Consider the following 15,538-nt stretch of genomic DNA (forward strand, 5'->3'; position numbering starts at 1 on the left):
AGGCGTGATTCAGTCTTGGCCTCCCAACGTTCGCCTCGCCTTTTCCTAGTGAACAGCCCATGATATTGGCTAATCACGGTAAGGTGGCGGTGAGCCCTGACGGTAGATAGTAGAACCAGAGTTCTGCAAGGGGCTCACAGCCCTATTTAGGTACAAATCCTGCGCATCTAATGAGCTCTCTGATGTGCTGAAGCTGCTTGATATAGCATGGTCGAATTCCTAATCATTAGGCTTGCTGGGGCTCTGAATCGGCCGATTCCATAATTCCTCAAGCCTCGCATTCTCTCGTCGAACGTCATCTTCACTTCCACCATATACCTTCCTTGTGTACACAGACGTCTCTATGTCGAGTAATCGGTCAAATTTCCAATCGAGAGATTCTTCTTCGAGATTGGCTGCGTCCGGGCAGCCACAGAATGTTCTTTTGTTGCCTGTGACCGACGGCCTATAAGCTGCAATGTGTATCGGGAGGTCACTCCTGTGCGTAAGTCTACAGTCAATAATCGTGATAGGAATCTCCTCAGTCGTCTCTAGTTGAATACGCGATCCTGAAATCTTTGAATTAGGACGTGATCCGCCCACTGTGACCTAAAAGCATGATTAGTCTTACGAAGGGAGCTTCAATCCCCACAGAAACATAAAGAGCACATATTGACACATGCAGTCAATACCCTCTTTTTCGCAAAGGCTACTTTAACGGTGACGCGGGTTGTATTGCTCTTTTCAGGGTCTTCCTTTCAGCTTGCAAAACGAACTTACCTCAATGAAGTGTTCTGTTTCCTCGAATGGAGTTTTGGAAGACATCGTCAAAGGTTTCTGGCCCACCCGCCTTCCAGCGCCTATCTGCTTACAAGTTGGCAACATGAGATCATCAGAGATAGAAATTGGCTCTTCAGGATCTAGACTCGGTAGGTGCCTTTCCTCGAACAATGACTTGGGGGATGCATCACTATCACAGGAGGACCTTGTATCTTCCCCATCCGTCTTGTCTCGCGCCGCGGTCGACTCCTCAAGTGTGAATGTTTCCAAAAGCACAAACTTTCGTTCATCTGCTTTTTCATTTTCGCGATCCTTTATCCACTGTTTGCGTCTCTGTACAATGGAGTAAGTCAAGTAGTCAGCTCGAAGACCATTGTTAACGGGGCCGAGAGTGACTGTGATAAGAAGCTTGCCGCCAATTACGGAAGCTTCATACGGCAAGTTCACACAGAAAGAAACTCCATCATTCTGCTGTCTAGATAAGTGAGTGTCCGCAGCTTTTCTCGTCATTAGTTGATGCGGAATTCGAACAGACGGTAGTCTTTTTCCCATCGAAACGCTATGATCGCCAGGGAGATCCATGACAGCATCTATTTCCCAATCCATGTCGCCATAGATAGGTTTCTCGGCATGGATGGGAAGACAATCAATAGGCAATTCGAATGAGTAGCTGTAGGAACCTGGTGGGAAGGTAACATGATCTTTTACAGGGGCACCATTATCCTCAGGTTTCCTGAAACCTTCTTGATAGTTCTCATTGTCCAGTGTGAAAGTGCAGCTGGCTCCAAAGTCTGTATCGGATGTGGTAGCATCGCAGAATTGAAGCCTCCACTCGTTTTTACAAAATCGTGGTCGTCGACTTTCCTGCCCTTTCGAATTCTTTGGGGTCCATCCAAAAGTAGATATTATAAGGCTGATCTCCTCAATTTCAACGTTTTCGTACGTCACGATGTTCAGCCTCCCCTGAATCGTCTTTGGAAAAGCATCCGATATAATTGGCTGGCCATTACCGTTGTCTTGCAAGCTAAAGACGAGAAGAGTCTGGTTAAAGCGAAGTTCCCAAGCCAGCTTTGGCCAAGTCGCCGTTGTCGCGGAAGAAGGGCTGGCAATGGGGATAAGGTCATCCCTTGTACCAAGTTCTTCGTTCTTAACCTCAGAGGGGGGGTCCGAGTTAGAAGTCATTGCTTCCGCATGTTTAGGCCTGTGCTAGCCACCAAAGCCCGTTTGCGATTTTCCAGCTCGTTCAACATATGATCTCTCACTGTCTTGAGTCGTGAAACCAGATCAGCTGTCTGGTCATGCATGTGGCCATTCAAGCGCTCCGAGATAGAAACAGCAGACAATAGAGCCTCTTCGGCCACTTCGAAGTCTCCTATATTCTCACAAGTTCTTGCCAAGCCAACGAGAAGCCGTAGAATGATGCTCTCATCTGGGTCACCGGGGCCTGACGGCCGAATGTAGTCGATTGCCGAAGCAAAGAGTGTTTTCGAAATTTCAGACTTTCCCATTGCAAGGTAAACATCGGCACCGCATAGACATATCGTAAAGTATGCTTCAGCGAATTTCCCATAAATGCTGATATGTTGTGTGTCGATATGCTGCCAGAGTAAGTTTAGACACCTGTTGAATAAATTGTAGAACCTGAAGACGTGGCCTTTGTGCTGCAATGATAGAATATGTTTTGAAAGACTGTAAGTTGCTTGAATGATCCAGGTGTCCCGGTCTTCCATGGTAGCGAGTCTCCACTGGCAGATGGAAGAATGGAGGGAGAATGATAGCAGAGTATTGTCGTTTGCTTGCTTCTTGGTTGCGAGGAAGATTTTGCTTAGCTCATCGATAGCCCTGTTGAGCTTGAATTTGCTCTGAATCAGAGTTTGCAACTGCTTCCAGGGGCTCTGGTCATCAACATCCCCCAAGCTGACTAGCTTCAGACTGTGCATAAGTTGAATAGGAATGGAGGAGGGTCCATATATTGAACAAAAGGTCATTAGAAGAGCTAAATCTGCGCTCTTTGCCAAGACAGATTTATAAAGCGAGTCAAGCATGCTAAATAGAGAGTTAATTGCTCCGTCTCTGGTCCAAATCCAGACCCCAGAGTCAATCTCAAACTGAGCAAGTTCTGGGTAATCGTTCGTGAAGTGTGTGGCAACTTCATGTAGGGGTACTATCCCTCGTTGATGGAGAACACCCGCGAGCTCAAGAGCCAAAGGAAACCCACCAAGAAGCTTGGCCGTACGGCTGGCCGAGTTCCTGACTTTGAATAGTCAGCAATTAACAAGGAAAAGTAAAAGTATAAACTTGCCATCTGCTTCGTATTCCGTGTCATTCTCGTAAGCTCTCCACAGGAGAAGCGACTGAGATGCCCTGGCGTCAAGATGCTCAACAAGGATTTGTCTGAGTCGCACAGCTCTTGCTGTGACTTGATTTGTCGAAACAACGCATAAAGAACCATGATTCATATCCATAAACGGCCCCAATAGGCGTTTGTTCGGGATAGGACCATTCGCATTATGGATCACAGTCAACCAGTTCTTGTCGGGCGTTGTCCGAAGCCATTCTAGAACAAGTTGACGTGGCGGTGTGCTTTCTCTCCCCACTCGGTATTCAGGGTTGTGTTGGCAAATACGGCTTGAGCAGTCTGAAAAGGACTCTTCTATGCTCTCCTCTGAGGATGCATCAACCCATAAGATCGCAGAGAAATTTCCACTTCGCTGTGCCACATACTCGCGAACCAACTGTGTCTTGCCAGACCCAGATATACCACACAGGACCACGCCTCTCCGCTGGTCTGTGGCCTCGAGGTATTCGACCATCTCCATTAGTTCAGATTCCCGTCCGAAGAAACGGTCTGTGGTCGGCGGAAGGTCACATAAGATAGTGCCGCAAAGGGCATGTTTCCCCTCATTCGTCATACTGGAGCTCGGAATCACTTGACCCGGGCCTAATTCGTAAATCACAGCTTTCGCATACGCTGCGGCCATGGCAGCAGCATAAGGCTGCCACTCTTTGTTCTTGTGCTGGTCGGCATAGTCGCAAACACCTCTAATCACGCCAACAGGTATGCGATTCATGGTCCCTGCAGCTTCCATCTCCAAGCCGATCACCCCATAACGATCCCGTATCTCATTGCGCTTGAGCGAATTTTTCGTTAATTTGTCCCCAGATCCAATAGAACCATACCATACGTGAGTTCGCTTGTCGTCAGGACGCGGCAACCTTTGGACGGGGCTGTCAACACCATCATCATCGATATCGTAGAATATATCCCTTTCCTGGCCAGGGTCCACAAATGTCCCCTTCGGGTGTTCTTTGTGTTTGATAGTCTTGTAGAATGGGAGAAAGATATCAGTGTCATCCGGAGCCCTGATCTTGATGTTGCCAATGGCTGATCTTACGACTGTCTCTGTATTCGCCAGGACCTGACCAGATCTAAGAAGTTGAAAGCCCTCTGTTGTCTCTTTCCCCAAGTCATAAGCGACTAAACCAGCACTTTCTCCTTCTGATAGCCCAACAAGCACATCGCCAAGCCGTATATCAATTGGCGGTATCTTTCGTAGATCTGGGAGACCTGCCGCGACTCCAACAAGGAGACCGCACCAGAGGTTAGTGAAGAACATTTTGATTTGGCTAGCAAGGGCAGCGGCTGAACCAGTTCCATATTCTTGGCCGGCAGGCAGTGTTGCGATGATTATGTTATGGCCGTTGATGTCACCCGCCGAGAAGATATAGTCATCGCCTCGATTGACAGGGAATCTTCCATCGTGGCGATTATCAAGCATATGAAGAGCTGCTTGTGCCTCGATCTCCAAAGGCGCTATCCATGCGATGGTGTATAGCGCAGGATCAAGCTCTTTCATGCTGTTTTAGACTTGCCACCCGGACTGACAGAGGCTGATGATGGCTGTGGATGATAGATGTGGATAATGCACTTGTGATGGGCAACCTTGAAAAGCAGCGAGATGAAAGGTGCATGTTCCCCGCGTTCATGCTGCATCCTGACAGGCAGCCTTATCTGTAATTTTCAACCCTTGGCTTTGCATATGGCCAATGAGATCTTCATGCGGCTTACTAGGATGTAAGACTCAAGTCGGTTGGGAGCTGAGGTCAAAGCCAAGGCAGTTTGGAACGTGATGGCACGTGATTCTCTTGCCTTGAAATACATATCGGAACCTCCAAGTCGTTAATTCAAGTATAGATACCAAACTCTATGTTTCTGAGATCATTTCGGGTCAAGCAGAAGATAGATTCTGGCAAAAGTGACCAGAGTGATGAAACGAGTACGTAGTGCCAGGGGCATATTCAGCTGCATCTTCGATTGGATGGCCAAGCGCCGGACCGAGTCAGCCCGAATATAAGACAAGAGGGGCTAGGGGAGGAAACAAAACTCGAGACCTTCAGCCTGACTGATAAAAAGATTTAGGTGACTTAGGATGAGTTTAGGATACCTTTTGTGGAGTTTATTTTATCACCCTAAACTTAGGTCTCGTATTTTCTTGCTCCCCAAGGAGGGGGAACCGGCAGCCTTGTCATCTCAACTCGAATACTGGCATTCCAGATCTCACCGTCGAAATGGGCTCTAGCCATTATTACTGCCTTCGCGAGCCGGCGCATGAAATACGGCTACTCGATCTTCTTCCCGCAACTACTTCAGGGGATCTAAACGGCCGTGTACGACGATTCAGCATAGGCAGTGCGCCTGCATTCATGTCCGTTTCACATGTCTGGGGAGACAAGAAAGCAGACCGGACTATGTCTCTTGAGTCAGGCTGTGGAGTCAAGAATCTACCGATTTCTCTCAACCTGGAATCCTTTCTCGTCAACATGCTCTGTCATACATCTGAAACCCTGCCACAAATCTGGGAAGGTAATGAGAGGCTACCGATGTGGATCGACATGATCTGCATCGATCAGCTGGACAATAATGAGAAGGCGTTGTAGATTCCGCTGATGCGAGATATCTATTCAAGAGCGAGGTCCGTGGTTGTGTGGATTCATGAATACGACAGCTTCTTGCGCTATGCATTTCAGTATTTGCGTCGACTCAGTTCACATCATCCGGGCGACGAGATCCCATTTGATCCTATGGGCTGGGATGCAATTCGAGGCCTGCTTGGTTGCGAGTGGTTCCATCGACGATGGGTGATTCAAGAATCTGTGCTCCAAAAGACCGCCATTTTTCTTTGTGGGCCAGACTCAATCTCCATGGATGATGTGTTCCGGGGCATTGACATGGCTGTTAAGTCGTTACTTGCTCGACCACGACCGATGAAAAAGCTCAAGCGTGGCAACACGGGCGAAGTACGGCCTGTGAGGGTGTTGAGAGAGCTCAGGCAAGCCTTGGAAAAAGATCAAAACCAGTTTGGTCTTTTCTGGCTGATGGAGCATCTCCGTTTCAGCTGAGCAACTTTTGCTCACGATCAGGTCTATTCGTTACTAGGTGTTTGTAACTCTCGGGAGGCTGATGCAACTTCGGTTCGATACGACCTCGAGCCTGAGGAGGTCTACAAGCGTTCAGCTATTTTGCACGCAGATATACACGGTAACTTGGAGTTTCTTGGCCTCTGTGCCCCTGAGCAACGCAATACCCTCTGCTCTGGATCACCTGGAAACCCAGTTTTGCGTCCTTTCGCAGGCCCTTCTTGGGTGCCGAACTGGCACTCACAGAGGCTAAGACGTTGCCTGGGTCTCAGTCATTTCGACCACGAGGAGAGCTTTTTTAATGCCTCTGAAGCAATTCCTTTCAGCCCTTCATTTGAGGGAGAGCAGTTGACGGTCTCGGCAGTCTTGATTGATAAGATCAGTTCAATAGCTGATTTCTGTCCTCGTGATAGAGCCCCAGATTTCTCGGATGCCAACTCAAAACTATACCAGCAGTATCTGGATTTCTGGATGACTCCAGCGGATGAACCTGAACCGTATTCAGATGCCGTCAGTCGGGCAGAAGCCTTCATCCGAACTTTGAGTCTAGATGGGATTTACCTAGAGCCCGTACCCTCACCGGATGATATTCCAACAATCTTCTACAACTGGTGCAGTGGCTCAGCATTGTGTAAGCGGCTCGAAACGTACGGATTCAAGCCCAAAAGCAGTGGCACGGGACAGGGACAAAAGGCATTTATCAGAATGAAGCGTTTGGTATCCTGGGATCCATTCATCACTTCCAAGGGTTACATGGGCCTTGGTCGGGAGGGTGCTGCGATTGGAGATAAGGTTTGGATCATTGGGGGCTGCAGTACCCCCGTTTTGCTGTCCCCTAGCACCGATGGGCCGCTCCGATATGAAGTAAAAGGGGAGATTTTCCTTGATGGGTTCATGTTCAAGGGGCAGTTCGCGGAATCAAGCCACCAGGACTCGAAAGTTGAGCGAATCGTTCTAGTATAGAGGACGATGAATAGCTATCTGCTCTATCATTCACAGTTGAAAACTGTAGCTGGACGCTTATATCACTCGGTGAATCTAGGCTGTCCTCCTGGACTGGCAACAGCCTATAACTCTCCAACTTTTGATCTTATTTCTGGGACTGCCTTTGAATCTCCCGTCTGACATCAATTCTCTAGAATTACTTAGAATCCTTGTCCATCAAAAGAGCGAGTTTCCCGTACTGCGTAAAAGTAAATTTCTGTCAGCTAATAGTGTATTATTGAAGTGAAGGCTTACGAGTATATTCATAGTTCATAAACTGTCTCTAGTGCCAAAGTTAAATGTATACTATTACTTATGCCAACCATTACAGGAATATGTACCGAACCAAATATGAGGCATATACATGAAAATCTCGTTCTTTAGACTATGACCACAAACAATGACTCGAACTGCTTTCCTCACTAGCTTCACACGGATTCTCGGCATCTAGCTTGACTTAAGTGTTTTGTAATGCTGCGTAATCACTTATTCAGGAGTGACATTCAAGTCATCACCGAGATCGCCGCAGTCAGCGCGCCGCAATAAGCCCCGCTTTCGCCGCATATCTTCTCCTCAGATAGTATAAAGCTTATGCCTCAGCTCCTCAACTACATCTCGATATATCCATTACTTCATCTTAGATCTCACCAATCGACAACATGACTGAACAACGACCCCCTTTCCCACCTTACACCAGAGAGAGTGCTCACGTCAAAGTCAAAGCGGCTCAAGATGGATGGAACACTCAGTAAGATCCCCTCAACTGCTAAGCAAGCCTTCTAACTCACATTATGTTCAAGGGACCCAGCAAAGGTCAAGATGGCCTATACGCCTGACTCAATCTGGCGCAATCGCGATACCTTCGTCAGAGGCCGTGACCAAATTGAGAAATTCTTGACGGATAAATGGAATCGAGAACACGACTATAAATTGCGTAAGGAACTTTTTGCTTTTGATGACAACAAGGTGAGTCAATTCTCGGATAAAGCTCAAGCTCTCTTGATTCTTCATGAAAGTCTCATTCTGACGCTCGCAGATTGCCGTGCAGTTCTGGTATGAATTTCGCGATGATGATAATCAGTGGTGGCGATGCTACGGACTTGAGGATTGGACCTTTGATGAGAATGGCTTGATGAAGAAGAGGCAAATGAGCGGAAATAACGTCAAGATCAGTGAGGAGGACCGTTGGTTTAAGGACGGTGTTGACGTCAACGCTGTCGAAATTGGACCAGAGCACTGGTAGTCGCTCTTCTGACACTGCTTACAGGTCCCCGGCTGAGGCATTAACAATTAATAGAAATCTCCAATCCATATGCTAGTCGCTTGATTTCAATGATGGAAATAGTCTGAACTTCATGTCGTGCATACCCATCACCGCTGCGGTAGAGTCAAGATTATCTTAGTTTGATAATGATGAGACGTCACATACAGATAGTCCTTGATATTCAATCGAGCCAGTTCGCATCCAATCACTAGTCAGGAATCCGTTCTGTTCTGGGAGGGGGTTGTTTCGGTGAGTTTGACAAGGGGCCGAGGGATGAAACGTAGGATCGACCAAGGTCCTGCATAGACGATCTTGAAACACGGCTAAGGGCAGGGGCATCATTCGATATTTATTTCTCATGCATATATCACCATCCTCCTTCATTGCTTTGCCTAAAACATCACCACCATCACCTAAGTACACCTTTCTTATCGGCCATAATGAGAATACCTACTTCCATCCACTTGGCTCTTTTTATGGCCTCGGTCGCCACCGCAGCCGACTCTACATGTGCTGTATGGAATTGAAACCCACCGTCTTATAGTTCTCTAATACTAACGACGCGACAGATTGACTGCTTCCAAGGCCTCATCACGAATGGCCCTCCTGCAGGGTGCAAAGAGGCCACGAACTATCTCTGCTTCTGTACAATGCCTACGCTGCAGGACAACTTTGTTCAATGCGCCGACAAGACTTGCGCCGATAAGAAGGATGAGGCTATGACTTGGGCAAATGAGCTTTGCTCGAGTAAGTGCAGTGGCTCGTTCATAAAGACACTGCTGACAAAATCCAGAACTTGGAAAGCCTATTGATCTCGGAGGCTCTGGTGGATCTCCCAAGACTGATGAGACTACAGCTGTCGATGCACGAACTACCAGCGCCAGTGGTGAGGTGAACCCAACCACCGAAGCTGGAAAGACGACAGATGCGGTTCCGACCACTACTACAGAGGCCAAGACAGAATCTAAGGTTGAGGAGACCTCAAGCGACAACACAGCTGAGGTCACTTCTGAGTCATCAGCTGTTGAAACAACCGCAACCTCGATCAAGACGACAGTCAGCAAGCCAAAAGGAACGACCGACGCATCGGGCAGTGCAGCTGAAGCTACGGCTGATCAGACAAGCGATGACTCTGTTGTCACGATTACCGGGACTGCCGATACCGCTACTGCAGCGCCGTCTCCGACCGACGGTTCCAACGTCGCCAATTATGCAGGCCCTACCTTTTACGCTGCCGTTGGTGTTGCAGCCGCGCTTTGGCAATTACTGTAAAAGTGCACAGCTTGATACGATTTCCCAGCATATTTTCACTGGTACATAGATGAATAGAAGCCCTTGCGTTGATCGCAATTATTTTCCCAAACAAATTAATCCCGAGCCGCGTTCATGAAACATCCCGCGTTTGGCGTTGAAAAGGATTTACGATCATTGGCCAACCCTTGAAATAAATCATCCAATCTCGTTTCGCAAAAGCTCATCAAAATGGAAGGATTCACAGCTCAAGAAACAATTGGTAGAGCTTGGACATTTGGTTTAAATTACATGTTTGACACCAATGTTTTGAAACGCATTGAGGGGCGGATTTCATGCACGGCGATCACTCGTTTTTACAGCTGACGGTGTTTCAGCTTGTCATTCCCCAAATCAACCACGTGAGGATATTTTGAGGCCATGTGATTGTAACTGAAATATTTCCTTGACGTAGAGGTTGATCTCTACTCCGTACTTTATTGGTTGTTCAGTCGTCACGATTTCACATGGCAGACAAGACATGCACAAAGCTTTCAGCTCATCCTTTAGATAGTCCGCTATATTCATCAGAAAACTTCTCAAAATGAGAAACAGGGAAATTCCGTAAGTCGTGTCATGCGCGTGACCTCAAAGTTGCTCCCTACAGGCAAATTCCAGAGCAATCATTCCCTCCCTTCTTAGGATCACAGTCATCCGATGGATCATCATAGCAGTACAGGCCCTTAGGACACTGCTTTCCAGTGATTCCCCCGCATGTGTGAGGTTTCTTGGGCGCGCAGATCCCAGGCTTGTCACAAGCCATGCCGCAATCACCAGGAGTTCGAGGGTCATCAACACAGTGGGTACCCTTCTTGCAAGGCGGAGGAGGCGTGGCGCGGAAGCCTCCACAGGTTTGATATTCGTTTTTGAAGTAACACATGCCTGAGCATTTGTTGAGGTCTTTGCAGTTGGCCGTAATTGGCTTGCATGTGGTGTCGCTGGGACAAGGTGCAATTTTGAAACCGCATCCTTGGCCAGAGGATTGAGAGGCGGCTGCGAGGCCGATGGAAGCGGCAATGAGGATGTTTTGGAACAACATTGTAAAGTAATGGGAGTGAAGTTGGCGATCAATCAGTATTCTTGCGGGGAAGTCGGTAGTTATAAGTTTCTAAATAAGCTTAATCAATTCGAATCAGCCTATCCATAAGGTACTTAAGCATAGGGTTTGATCCGTTCATTCACCCGCTCCAGCCGCTTCACTTATTAACCGTGATTACAGTACCACGAGGGAATGAACGCCACCTCGTATAACTACTTCAATAGGACAAGCCATGACGCAGTACCATCATCACTGCACTCAAGAAAGCCTCAGCTGAAAAGACATGCCCAGCGGTGATCCATGCCGAAGAGATGATTTGCCAATTTTAGATTCGCGGTTTCAGGCAAGACGCCTCTTTTTGGGCCGCTTTGCGCTATGATCTGCAAGGACCATTCCAGACCAGCCCATTCTGACATTGAGCTTGACATTATATGTAGAAGAAGATGCAGATACGTAATAGATTCTCCGAGTTGAGAAGTTGATTGACAGGAAGCACGGGATAGATGCAGGAGTCAGCCGACGGCTTGTCGGGAACAATACCATGTTGACGCATCAGGTCAGCTTACGAGCTTGTCCAAAGGGACAATTTGCAGTAATGAATTTAACCTATTGGGCGACAATATTCATATTATGCCGCTTTCAGACTACGGAAGATCGGAGCACGAAAGCGATAACCCGAAGCCACCTGGGATCCTCGGTGACGGGAGCGAAGCAACACATGCCGAGAAACATTCCAAAGATCTCGCAACAGCCATAAACACATCCTAATTTCATCCTAATCGTCTATTCTATATACTAATTTATCTTATCAGCTTCCTGCTACCGTAAGCCTGCTAGTAAGCTTCAAGGTCATCTGGCATTATTGGTAATATCTCGAGGTCTCCTTTAGGCCCATTATGAAAGGAAGTGAATACAGATTAAACTTGCTAAATACAAGAGACAATAGGCTGTTGCCTGTTGCCTCGATATTGAGAGAATCTTCCGTGTGAGTCTTTGTGCTTGTTGCCTAAACTGTATCAGAGAAACAAATTTCTGCCAATCCCCTGGCTCGCTCACCTTGTTGTGAGACGATAAGCTTTGGCAGGTTTCGCGAAACATTTTATAATAACCAATAGGGACTTCTTGAGTTCCATTGGACTCGGTGCCCCCGAAACGCCCTCATACATTCCAACCGATGCCTCTTGGTTCCAGAAGCTTCGTGACGTGAGCATTGGCCATTCTCCGCATTTCCTCTCATAAACCATTCACCTCGAAGCACTTCCGTTATGATGGCTGCCTGTTGATGGTTTATCCCCTTGTTGCTGTTGATCTGGGAGTTCGTTGATATCGCGGGGGCTTTTTCTTGTGCGCTTTCAGTAGACGCGTTGGGTCGGAGTCAAAACGAATGCAAACATCCTTCTCCTCGTTACTCAGATGCAGATCAGTGGCAGCGGCGGTGCAATGTGTGCCAAAGTCGAGGAGCTTTCTTCTGTTCGAGGATCTTGCCCTCATGGTTTGCTTAAGAAGATCATCCGGTACGTCGAGAAAGAAAGGACTGGCACGCTGCACCAGCACCAGTGTTCGGGTCAGGGGTAATTGCTCGACTTTGCTGTTGAACCACTCCCCAATGCATCGGCCGTTCGTAAATCTGTAGCTCTCTCGTCCGTTAGACCTCCGAGCTATAACACCAGACCCAACCCTCTGTCGCTTCAGAAATTTGACGAAGTACTTCTGTACCGTGGTTCGTTGTCTTTGCCTCGTGCGTATTGCTGTATTGTACGCGATGTTGATGACGAGTTTGTTAGAGCTCGGTGCTCCTTTCAGTTTCGAAGGTTTTCATGGACTTTGCGAGCGAATCGTTGAGTTCGTGAGGCAGGTTTCATGGCGCATTTGAAGTGGTCTTCGCAGGCTCGAACATCTTGACAAGGTGTTTTGTTGCGTGTCGATGGCGATGATGTACTTTTAATAGCTGATTTGCTCTAGTGTGGTGAAGTTAGCTGATGGGTTTCGATTCGGCCACCGAGACTTCAGAGAGTCCTTTACAGTGGCTGCCGGAGCTCCTTCCCATGCACTCCACGCCCTTTTTGCCGACACCAGACCATGCACCCAGCTAACCATCACCCCTGTTCTCTGCGGATATCTACGAGGTAAAACCTCAAAACAATGGTATCAATATGCTCAGTCTATTAATTTCTGGACCATCTGTACAACATGGCCCTGTAAGCTTGCCGAAGTGTATACACTGCGTCCGTTCACACATCGATCAAATTTGGCGGCTACCTCCTCACTGGCGCCTAAAAGAAGGTGCAATAGCTTTATAAGGTCCGGTATCTAAGACCCTAATGTCTGGCGACGGTTCGCCATGCGCGCTGTGGCCCAATGGGCCACGGCAACCATCCTGAATATTTTTTTTGGTCCTTTTTCACACTTGTTCTCTGGTTCGAATGAGATGTATTATGGCATTCTCTAGTATAATACATACTCAAATCTCTTTTTGAAGCACTTTAGCTCTGGTTGAACCGTAATCTGTTGATCACTTTGGCTCTCGCATGTAGTAGTTAAAGCGCCTGTATGGCAGTAGCACTTGCAATAGTTATATAAGGGCTGAAAACTTCAAGTTGAATGTCTGGCGACGCTTCACCATGCGCGCTGTGGCCCAATGGGCCATGGCAACCATGTTTTTTTGTCCTTTTTTGTAATTATTCCCAGGTTCGAAAATTGTGCATTGCAACTTTTTGAACCTTTCTATAGGCTCAGATTTCTTGGTTCTCTTTACAAGCAGGCTATAATCTGGTTTGCGCGGGGAGATGTTCTCTGCCGACCTTTCACCCAACCTTTCACCATACTGGTCATACCTGTAGCCTGATCGTCATGGCGAACATACCTTTTTTGTTTCGCTGCAGATTGAAACTCTGTTCTCTTGCTCTCAAGTTCGAAAGACAGCAAGCGCATTTGGGTTCCAAGGCTTCTCGCTTTGCTTCAATGTGCTATAGGCCAGATTATGTAGTAAGTGTTTATCTGCTGTGCTTCACCATGCTAACTGTGGCCTAATGGTCATAGTGAAACGTTGTGTCTTTTTTTGCCGATAGATGAAACTCTATTGATGTCGCCCAAGTTCGAAAACCCGAGTCGTGCGTCTTGCAGACGTGCATCGCAATCGCGTGAGGTATATGTCAAGTTACGCAGTGAGTATTTGTCCGCCGACGCTTCACCATGCTATCTGTGGCCTAATGGTCACTGGTGTATTTTTGCTCGTTTTGAAACTCTGTTCCCTGTTTCTCGGTTCGAAAGCCTCCAAGTTGCGTCGGGATGTGGATGAACACTTCTGCCAAAAGAGATATAGACCAAGTTGCGTCTATACATGTTGTCTGCCGACGCTTCACCATGCTAGCTGTGGCCGAATGGTCACAGTGAACGTTGTGTTTTTTTTTCACCGTACATGGCAATGAAACTCTATCTCCATGGCTCTCACGTTCGAAAACCGTGCTGCCTCTCGGTTTTCGGCAGAGGTTGGGGTTGATCCAGTGTCTTATAATTGATGTTACTGTGTAAGCTCTTGTCTGCCGACGCTTCACCATGCTAGCCGTGGCCTGACGGTCACGGTGATCATTGTCTTTTTTGACTTTTTTCTTAGCCCGGGTATCAGAACTCTACTCTCCAGGCCCCAGGTTCGAAAACTGCGCCCACGTTCATGAATTTTGTAGTTGCCCATGTGTTATAGCTCGGGTTACAGTGTAAGCCAGTGTCTGCCGACGCTTCACCATGCAACGCTGTGGCCCGGCGGTCACAGCGTATCATGTTTTTTTTTTTTTTTCACTTTCATCTCTTTAAGCTTCAGATATTCAAAGTCGCTCCATTCGATTCCTGTATCAAGCTGTTTTTTAATTCATTTCCTCTCCATTCCAAGCTGCACAGTATTATTCATACTGCTTTCGGGCGCTGTAATGAGCATGCCAGCTGCTTGCTTAAGGTCGCGCGTCACTTAATAAATCGTTTTCTTAAGCCTTTGTGTCCACGTTGCAGAATTTTAGCGACTCTTTATTCTTACAAATACCTGTTCCTATCCTGATTGCCTAATGTTCATTCCGGGAGACAGATGAGGTTGAAGACATACCCACTTAGTCGCGACTAGTCTTCCGCCCGCGCTTGGCGGCGATCTTCTCCACGATCTAAGTCACGTGAATCCCAAAGATATCCTGCGCACCATTTTTCTTCTGCCTCATCTGAACTCACTCCTCTTTTTTTTCGCATCCTCTAATTTGACAAACCCCGTTTAGATTTTAATCGCACATAATGCACACCACTTTTTCCATGGTCATGCAAGCGACATGTAACCCATCAATCGCGCCCCCCGCTGTCGCTCCTGCTATGAGCTCTCAACGGAGGAAGGAGCAGATACCACAACAGGACAACGCGCGCTCCACGACCTTCCCCAGCATGAGAACGTCCATAGCTATATTAACCAAAAACGCAGCAATGCTTTCAACAATTACCGGAGCGGTGGCTGGGTGGTTAAAGCATGGTGAAGCGTCCGGCAGAACGTCGACACCAAAGTCCGCCGGTTCGACTCCGGTCCGTTCTGTCTGGGTGGGAGATGCAGACACGGTAATTGTCCCCTGGGACCACTCGGGGGTAAATCCTGTTCGCTCAGCGTTCAGGGAGGATTAGTAGGCACGCCCAGTGCTTTGCGAACCTTTTTTTGCTGTGAATGGCTTCAGAAAGGGGCGCAACCACAAGCACATGCGTCCGCTTTTTTGCCAGCATGCAATTGACAAAAGTGATGTTGAATGCTTTGAGATATGATC

At 47.6% G+C, this 15,538-nt stretch overlaps 5 protein-coding genes across 5 annotated transcripts; 3 read left to right on the forward strand and 2 right to left on the reverse strand.

Moving 5' to 3' along the window:
- Positions 1-219: 219 nt before the first annotated feature.
- FTJAE_7079 (calcium-independent phospholipase A2) lies at positions 220-4,616 on the reverse strand (the record flags this gene model as incomplete). The annotated part of the gene is made up of 5 exons (XM_037353758.1): positions 220-588; positions 760-1,965; positions 2,022-2,684; positions 2,850-3,009; positions 3,058-4,616. The coding sequence occupies 5 exons, from the start codon at positions 4,614-4,616 to the stop codon at positions 220-222; spliced, it is 3,957 nt and encodes a 1,318-aa protein (XP_037205818.1).
- Positions 4,617-5,328: 712 nt separating this feature from the next.
- FTJAE_7080 (het-6OR heterokaryon incompatibility (het-6OR allele)) lies at positions 5,329-7,140 on the forward strand (the record flags this gene model as incomplete). The annotated part of the gene is made up of 4 exons (XM_037353760.1): positions 5,329-5,623; positions 5,698-5,732; positions 5,788-6,057; positions 6,181-7,140. The coding sequence occupies 4 exons, from the start codon at positions 5,329-5,331 to the stop codon at positions 7,138-7,140; spliced, it is 1,560 nt and encodes a 519-aa protein (XP_037205819.1).
- A 680-nt stretch (positions 7,141-7,820) lies between these two features.
- Positions 7,821-8,404, forward strand: FTJAE_7081 (duf1348 domain protein; the record flags this gene model as incomplete). The annotated part of the gene is made up of 3 exons (XM_037353761.1): positions 7,821-7,909; positions 7,962-8,127; positions 8,198-8,404. The coding sequence occupies 3 exons, from the start codon at positions 7,821-7,823 to the stop codon at positions 8,402-8,404; spliced, it is 462 nt and encodes a 153-aa protein (XP_037205820.1).
- A 461-nt stretch (positions 8,405-8,865) lies between these two features.
- On the forward strand, positions 8,866-9,697 carry FTJAE_7082 (uncharacterized protein; the record flags this gene model as incomplete). The annotated part of the gene is made up of 3 exons (XM_037353762.1): positions 8,866-8,940; positions 8,995-9,172; positions 9,219-9,697. The coding sequence occupies 3 exons, from the start codon at positions 8,866-8,868 to the stop codon at positions 9,695-9,697; spliced, it is 732 nt and encodes a 243-aa protein (XP_037205821.1).
- A 619-nt stretch (positions 9,698-10,316) lies between these two features.
- On the reverse strand, positions 10,317-10,754 carry FTJAE_7083 (uncharacterized protein; the record flags this gene model as incomplete). The annotated part of the gene is made up of 1 exon (XM_037353763.1): positions 10,317-10,754. The coding sequence occupies one exon, from the start codon at positions 10,752-10,754 to the stop codon at positions 10,317-10,319; it is 438 nt and encodes a 145-aa protein (XP_037205822.1).
- Positions 10,755-15,538: the final 4,784 nt, after the last annotated feature.

The sequence above is a fragment of the Fusarium tjaetaba genome (genome assembly GCF_013396195.1).
Source record: "Fusarium tjaetaba strain NRRL 66243 chromosome Unknown NRRL66243_c0000140, whole genome shotgun sequence".
Lineage (NCBI taxonomy): Eukaryota > Fungi > Ascomycota > Sordariomycetes > Hypocreales > Nectriaceae > Fusarium > Fusarium tjaetaba.